At 56.8% G+C, this 8,592-nt stretch overlaps 1 protein-coding gene across 1 annotated transcript; it reads left to right on the top strand.

Annotated features, from left to right (window-relative positions):
• The first annotated feature begins 3,131 nt into the window (after positions 1-3,131).
• Positions 3,132-8,362, top strand: ACR (acrosin). The gene is made up of 5 exons (XM_041757493.1): positions 3,132-3,208; positions 4,009-4,215; positions 4,373-4,656; positions 7,159-7,304; positions 7,826-8,362. Exons 1-5 carry the CDS (start codon positions 3,132-3,134, stop codon positions 8,360-8,362), a joined length of 1,251 nt encoding a protein of 416 aa, XP_041613427.1.
• The last annotated feature ends 230 nt before the right edge of the window (positions 8,363-8,592 follow it).

Raw genomic sequence — 8,592 nt, 5'->3', positions numbered from 1 at the left:
CAGCAAACCTTCCGTGGAAATGGCACTGCCACCCCAAGAGGTTTGGGGGAGGCGAGTCAGAATCTTCACCACCTGTGAGAAGACACAGCAGAGGACCCCACAGGTTCAGTGCTGGGGGAGCTGCAGCCCCAGACGCTGTGGGGCCAAGGTCTCCTCATGGCCTCAGGATGTCCTTTGGGGGCCCCTAGGCAACTCACCGGCACTCTTCCTGGCTGCAGCGCACTCGCCTCCCTCAGCCCAGGCACCCCTGCCCGAGGACCTGTGGACACCTTGGTGTCCGCTCTGCAGAGGGCGTCCCTGGGGAGTCTGAGGGGGCTAGGGATCAGGATGCGGGATCACGTTGTGGGGGCAGGGTAGGGGCTCGGAGGCAAGGAGCAGGAAGCAGGCTGGGGTAAGCCCGAGGACATGAGAGTGGGAATGCAGGAGGGCAGGGAGGGAGGGAGGTGGAAGGGGCTGGGGCTGGGGAACCCATCATCTGGGGAGCTGGGAGCCCTAGCTTGGCCAGAGTCAAGCCCCCGGTAGCCGTTGGGACCGCGTCCTCTGGCCCCAGGGTCCTGTCTGGTACCCTCCTCTCTCCCCTGTGCTTTGGAACAGTGTAGAAGCCAAATGACGTCACTCATTTCAGATTTTTGCTTCCTCCATTAGGGTTAATGACAAAATTAACCTGGGTGGGCCACGCACCTATCCCTCCAGCCATTCCTGTGGCCATGGGGCAGGTGCTGTGACTGGCGGCCCCTTCTAGAATCAGAAGTGAGTGTTACTCTGTGAAGTCACACAGTAGTTGTCTTCTAGAATCTAGACCTTGGGTCTTCAACTTTGTTATGAGTGACTCTAAGTGTTTTGAAAAACCAGGGTACTACTTTTCATCTTGAAGTTTATGACTAACATCTTCATCATGTTTAAATACTTGCCAAGGTTGTGATTTCTGGAAAATTGTACATATTGGCATCAAAATAAATGTTTACATCATTCTGCTAAATGATTCTCATGGAATCATGAGAATGGACCTAAATACCATATCAATTTTGTGCCCATCAGAATCCTGTAAAAACTCCTGAATAGGTGTTTTCTTACACAATCAAAACTCTAATGGTTCCATCTTGAATTCCTGTTGTCGTTTCTTGAAGTGTGATTCCAAAGCCTTTTTGGTTACCTTAGCAGGCAGCCAGTCAGCACTCCCACACCCTGTAATAGGAGAGGCCAGGTCTTCTGACCCGCAAGGACAGTAGATTTGGGGATAGTCGTGTAGAGGAGATGAGAGGTCCGACAATTAAGTGGAAGAGATGGAAACACCTGATCTGCAGGTAGGGACCATAAGACCTTGTCACACTCAAATAGGGGAGAGGAGACCCCTCGGTCATGAAGAGAGAAGAGATGGAGGCTCCAGATCTAGCAGAAGACATGAGAGACCAGATCTCCTGACACTCAGGGAGAGCACAGAAGACCCGGTTATACTTGAATGGGAGATAGGAGATTTCATTACCATCGGGTAGGGGAGATGCGACCCCAAGACCCCCAGCAGTGAGACGGAAACCACAGTCAGACACTTAGCCAGTAAAGGAGACCGTGTGATATTCAGGTAGAGATGCGAAAAGCTCATACTTTTAGGTGGGGAGGGAGGCTTCCTGGCTTCTCAGTATGGCTGATGAAATCGCAGCGCACTAGGTGAGATGCACCTCCTGGCCTTCAGGTAGGGGGCAGAAGACTCTGGGTTCTTGGGTAGAGAAGACACCCCAAAGTGACACTCAGGTGGTAGAGATGAGGCCTTCGGCCTGGAGATGGGAGCAAACACATCCTCATGTGCAGGAATAGGAGTCGATAGCTCCTGAGACTCAGGTACAGATATGCAAGACCTATTGGATATTCATCTGGGGGGGATGTGACCTCCCGAAAGTTACGTGAGATGAGCACTAAGACATTCAGTCAGATGGGATCCCCGGGTGGCTCAGCGGTTTAGTGCCGCCTTCGGCCCAGGGCCTGACCCTGGAGACCCAGGATGGAGTCCTGTGTCGGGCTCCCTGCATGGAGCCTGCTTCTCCCTCTGTCTGTGTCTCTGCCTCTCTCTCTCTCTCTCTCTCTCTCTCTCTCTCTGTGTGTGTGTGTCTCTCATGAATAAATGAATAAAATCTTAAAAAAGAAAAAAGACTTTCAGTCAGAAGAGAGGTAGAAGAATAAAGGTCATCTGACAATCTGACATCTTAACACTCAGAAAGAAGCTATGAGGGGTCCTGACACGCAGGTGGGGGAGAGGACAAGCTCTTCACACTCCTATGGCTTGGTGCAGTGCTTACACTCAGGGAGAGGAGGGGAGATCGCCCTCCATGTGGTGGAGACGTGATGTCCTCACTCTTGCAGGAGTTGCAACTTCATAACATGCAGGTGTGTGAGGTGAGCGTTTGTCATCCTCCTGTAGGTGGGGTGCTGCCTCCTGATAGAAGTGAAACCTCAGGGTACTTAGGCAACTGTGATGGGAGTTCCTAACACTCAAGTATAAGAAACACACGTTGCTGCACGTCTGTCCCGGAGAGGAGACCTGGAGGCACTCAGGAAACACCAGATCTTGTGATACTCAGCAGTGAGTAGAAAGGTTGGCCTCGTGGTCCTAAATTAGAGACATTCAAAGTGCCTCTTCGAGAAGCGTGCTGACAACATGTACTTGTGAGAGGGAAAGACAATTTGCTCCATACATGGATAAGGATCGATTAACCTGACAAGCCTGATGCCCTGTAGCTGCCACATGCTGCACCGTCTTGACACAGGACATAGCTGCCCCTCAATCCAGGCTGTGGAGCAGGAACTGTGGGTACAGCGTGCCCAAGGGACAGACCCTGAACCTGCCCTGGATTTGAACCTCAGACGATATGGGACCTTAGAAGGGTCCAGGGGAATGAAGATCCTGGCCTTGGGATGGAGGGAAGGGGCTGGACATGAGCCCCCATCACCCCAGGGGTAGGGGAAGCCTGTACCAAAAGCTAGAAACTTGTTTGAGTGTGAACCGGTTAGCTAAAAAGTCCTGCCTGGCCTGAGACTGGGGGTGGGGGGAGGAGGTGGGAGGTGGCCCTGCTGATTGGTCAGGAGGCCGCAGAGCTTTATGAGGTCACTCGGCTTCCAGGCCAGGCTGGGGCAGGAGTATGGTGGAGATGCTGCCAACTGCCGTTCTGCTGGTCTTGGTGGTGTCTGTGGTTGCCAAAGATAACGCCACGTGTGAGTAAGTGTCCGGGGCTCCTCAGGGGGTGGGGAGAGTGTGTTCTGAGCAGCAAGGCCCACCCAGACTCCCTCTGTCCAGGGCGCGGGAGGAGGCCAAGCTTGGCCCTTGGGACTCACTTGGCTTTCCCCGGGTATGACCCGTATCCCACCTCAGGCCACCCTGCTCCCAGTTTCCCCCAGGCCTGACCCCGGGCTCCGATGCCTCCTGCAGCACAGACACTGGGGCCCTCTCCTCACCCAGAGACTGACCACACTGCCTCAAGCATCAAGTCCTAATTTTTAGGAGCCTCTTTGTTCCCACAGACCCCGAGGTGCCCCTACCTACGGCTGACCCCCAAGGCTCCAGGGTGTTGTCATGGCATTCCTGAAGGATCCCCTCTCCACCTTAGGCTCCAGCAGCCCCCAAGATACCCCCGAAACTATCGTGGCCTCCCCCCAGCTCCTGGAGCTTCCACCCCTGGGCCCCCAGTGCTCCCCACAGCTGGGGTTACTGGACCTACCTTGGCAGGTGCCCTCCTGCCACCCTCCAAGCTCACCGTGCACAGCGGGGGAGCCCTGGGGCTGTTCCCTGAGTACCCCACCATCACACCTGTCTAGCCCTCCTGTGCCCCCCCCCCCCCCCCCCCCCCCCGTGCCCCCTGCTTCTCACGGTCCCTCTTTCCCCACCTGGGGCCACATCCACCAGCCCCATGACCCCAAGCTCCTGGGCCGTTCCCGGAGCCGCAACATCTGGCCTGGCTCCCCCCCTGCCCCCCCCACCCCGTGCCCCCGGTGCGCTCTGACTGGGCCGTCTCTCCTCAGTGGCCCCTGTGGGCTGCGGTTCAGGCACAGTGCGCAGGGGGCCAGCCGCATCGTCGGAGGGCAGGACACGCTGATCGGGGCCTGGCCCTGGATGGTCAGCCTCCAGGTCTTCACCTCCCACAACAACCGGAGGTACCACGCCTGCGGAGGCACCTTGCTGAACTCCCACTGGCTGCTCACTGCCGCTCACTGCTTCGTCTCCAAAAAGTAGGTGTGCGAGGGCGTGCAGGGGTCCGGGGGCCCTGGAGGGTGGGCGTGCAGGGTGCCGCGTGGGGCCTTGGGGTGGGCCTTGGGGGGACTGGGGTCCCGGCCGCCGGCCTCGGGGCCCCTGGCTGAGCGCCGCCTGCCCGGCCTCCTCCCGTAGGAAAGTGTACGACTGGAGACTGGTTTTTGGCGCAAGGGAGATCGTGTATGGGAATGATAAGCCCGCGAAGCCGCCCCAGCAGGAAAGATATGTGGAGAAAATCATCATCCACGAGAGCTACGTCCCCAGTCTGGAGTACAACGACATCGCGCTCATGAAGATCACGCCGCCTGTTCCGTGCGGGCAGTTCATCGGCCCCGGCTGCCTGCCCCAGTTCAGGGCGGGCCCACCTAGGGTGCCCCAGGGCTGCTGGGTGGCTGGCTGGGGGTTCTTAAAGGAGAAAGGTGAGTGCTGGGGGGCGCTCATGGGGCGCTGCAGGGCACCCCTCCGTGGTCTCCGCAGTGGGGTCGAGATGTGAGGCCCAGCGGAGTGCGGGCAGTAGGGTCCCAACACTGGGCCCTGTTGTAGGGGACACACTGGCAGCTGCGTCCCCTAACCAGGGCCTCGCGACCGCGGACCTGTGGGTCGCTGGAGGGAGGGCCGAGCGCAGGCACAGGAGGACCTGGCGCTTCGGGAATGGGGTCTGGGCTGTGTCTGTACCTGGGGCCGGGAGCCCCGCTGCTACGCTGCCTAAACGGGGGATCGTAGCCTGAAATGGTGCTTGGCCAGCTCCTCCCGGGCCATCCCGCCACATGGTAGGCCGAGTGCGAGGCCGAGTGGGAGGCCGTGAGAGCCAGGAGCCCAGCCCGCCCGGCCTGGGCACCCTCGGAGCTCACACCTCCAGAATCTGCCCTCCTACTTTCCTCCATAGTGGGCGTTGGGGGTGGCGTTTCTGGCAGGTCAGCAGTGGGCAGCAACAGGGCAGGTGGGGTAGGCCTCTCAGCCTTCCGCAGGTGGCCACGTGGGCTTCTTCTCCCGTCAGCTTGGGGGTGTGAGGAGACCCTGGAAGTGCTTCTGTCCTTTGCTAATGGAAAACTGGGGGCTCCTGATTCAAGTCATTTGGGGTCAAAACTTAGTCTTTTCTGGTGACAAAACCCTGGTAGAGTTAGGATACGTCCTGTGACTCTTCCTCCTCTCTGCCCGTCCCTCAGGGAAGGGCTCCCCCCTCCCCCCGGGCACTCTTGTTTTCACTGGCCTCTGCTGGCCCTTCCCTCCCTGGCCCGGGGTGTACCCTCTGGCTGGCTGTCAGTGTCCACGGCTCTGCTGTGGCCTCTAGAGCATTCTTCTTGTCCCACCCCAGCCCACCCTGCTCTGCCCACCCACCCAAACATGTGCACAGTGTTTCGGGGTTCTTGCAGTCCCTCGGGGGCTGATCTCAGGGCTCCCATCTACACTTCCACCGCTACCATCACCTTTGCTATCCTGTCACTCAAAAGGATTGTAGGCTCCCAGTGACATCCTGGACACCAAGCAAGTCCTTTTTTGTTCTAGAATCCTCCTCAACTTAATGGGATGTCTGCCAGGTTTTAGTGAACACATCCTCCACCGCTAAGGCCAAGTCTCAGATCTTCTGTGACATTCCTTATCCATTTCCTCACTCTACCTCCTCCTCGAGCCCATGTGCTTCGGGGCTCGGAGAGCACTTCCGGGGTGGTCCTCCTCCTTTCCTACAGAATTTCCAGTTCTTGTAGATGTCATAGCGTCCGTCATTTAGAGCCAATGGGTTGGGATTGAGAAAACCCTGTTCTCCTTCAGGTCCTCTGGCTCTTAACATAGATCTAAAAGGTCACCTCGAGTGACCAGGCTTGTTTTGGCAGCAATTTCAATGTCACCCCTGTCTCGGGCAGTGCAAGTACAAAACTAACTGCTTTGAGGGGTACGGAAAGCTGAGCTGAAGGGGCTGGAGACACAGTCAAGGCCGCCCAGATGGGTCCTGGTTTCCTGCTTGCCCCACATCTCTACGTTGCAAGTCTGGTCTGCCACCTCCCCATGCAGATGCAGGATGTCAGGGCCGCCTGCCAGGCTGCGGCTGGGCTGTGGGTGCTGCTGTGCTGGGGCCCCTCTGTCTGAGGGAGCCGCTAGATGAAGAGGGGAGAGCCGTGCCCTTTCCGGGGCTCTGTCCGAGCCAGGTGAAGGGTTGGCTGATGGAGGCAGAGCCTGCGCTGGCCCTTTCTTAACCCATAGGTCGTGATGGAACGTCCGGGGCTGTAAAGGAAGGTCTGACTTGGCTTCAGGTCATTCCAGCCACCCAAGCCCCTGACAGGTCTGTGTGGAGGCAATCCTGTACTTCCTCCCTTTCTAGGATCCCAGAGCAGATGGGAGGCAACACAGGGAGGGACTCACTCACCCCGCTCCAGAGGATCCTGTCCGCTGCTGAGCAGAGGGGTCCTGAGAGGGGATAAAAAGCAGGGAGGGTGACTTACAGCCGTACTATGGGGGAATGAAACGTGTATCCTCGATTTGAGTGTAGACAGGAGACCCTTGGTCCGAATCCAGAATCCAAGCCACACTACATCCCTACCAGGATGTTTGGATGAGTGGTGCTCCAAGCTCCTGATTGTGGGAAAAGAGAGTCATGGGGCTCAACACAGGAGGTCACTGTGGGGTGTAAACCGGTGACACATCCTGGCCGTAACTGTGAATAGTCATCTGGCATCGACACACATCCCTTCACATTGACACATGGCTGCATCTGTGCGTCCTCCATGCACTGCCCCAGCACGTTCCTCCACCCCCGCCCCACATCCTTCAGAAGCATATGAGGAGAGGCCAGGGGCATTGACTTCCATGGATTTTAGGTTTAATTAGAGTGTTTCAGGATGACAGGGGTTCCGTGGAGGGAGGAGGCAGGGCTTTCCCAGAACGTGCCTTCTGTGACCGCTGACCACTGAGCTGCCTGGCTGTAGCCTACAGGATCGCACCTACACTGCAGGAGGCACGCGTGAACCTCATCGACCTTGACTTATGTAACTCCACCCAGTGGTACAACGGGCGCATTCGTTCAACTAACGTGTGTGCAGGCTACCCTGAAGGCAAGATCGACACCTGCCAGGTAATTTCCCTTTGGGCGCCCTCCTCCCTGAACACCACTGCCTCCAGGGCCCTGCCTCAGTGACCCTTTCCCTGGTCCCATCTTGTAGAATGAGGATGGGAGGTGACATCTGCTGCCCCTACAAAGGACTAATCACCATGCTGAGAGCCTTTATCCCGTCATAACACAGAGACCATAGCACCCAAACACCACCCTTGAAGAGATGCTCACCTCTCCTCACCAGAATACAAAAATTTCACATCCACTTGTACGTACATGCCTGTGGATGCATGAGCCACGAACCTGGGCCCATGGGTCGACTTGTCGTCCCCCCTCACTGCGAGGAGACCCATGACAGTCCATTCCCTTCTCACATCCCAACTGAAGCTGTTGATACCAACTCAAAGTTTACCACTACTACTTGTGTTCATGGCAGCAGGAAGCCATGTGACTACAGAAACTGTCCTTCCAGACCCTATGGCCCTTCTGGACAGGGGAAAAGTGGCTCGGACAGAGAGTGACTTCTGTGTCCTTCTGGGCAGGGGGACAGCGGCGGGCCTCTCATGTGCAGAGACAACGTGGCAAACACCTATGTGGTCGTGGGAATCACAAGCTGGGGGGTAGGCTGTGCCCGAGCTAAGCGCCCCGGAGTCTACACGGCCACCTGGCCCTATCTGAACTGGATTGCTTCCAAGATTGGTTCTAATGCCTTGCACATGGCTCAACTGGCCACCCCTCCCCATCCTAGTACTCAAGCACCCCCGGCTAGACCCCCCTCTGCCCAGTCTCCTGCTCACCCTCCTTGGTACTTCCAACGCCCTCCTCGACCGCCTCCTGCCAGTCTGCCATCTCAACCTCGACCTCGACCCAAACCCCCAGCTGCACCTCCACCTCCACCTCCACCCCCACCCCCACCCCCACCTGCACCCCCATCTATCCCTAAACCTCTCCAAGTACTTTCTTTTGCCAAGCGACTACAGCAACTCATAGAGATCTTGAAGGGGAAGACCTTTTCTAGCGCAAAGGGGTATTATGAAATGGAGACCACAGATCTCCCAGAACTGACCGCTGCCTCCTGATCCAACCTCACTCCCAACAGACCCAGTGAGCCCCTCACTCCCAAGAAAACAAAGATGGAATAAATAAATATAAATATAAATACAAATATAAATATAAATATAAATATATATGTATATATATATATCCATGAAGAGATGTTTTCTGGACTTCTTCCTACCTGCCCTGCCCAATTGAATCCAAACCCTCCCCCAGCAAATGTGTCCTTCCTCTGTCACCCTCCAATGAGGTG

Source organism: Vulpes lagopus, chromosome 5 (assembly GCF_018345385.1).
Source record: "Vulpes lagopus strain Blue_001 chromosome 5, ASM1834538v1, whole genome shotgun sequence".
Taxonomy (NCBI): domain Eukaryota; kingdom Metazoa; phylum Chordata; class Mammalia; order Carnivora; family Canidae; genus Vulpes; species Vulpes lagopus.
This window is presented reverse-complemented; position numbering and strand designations above follow the sequence as displayed.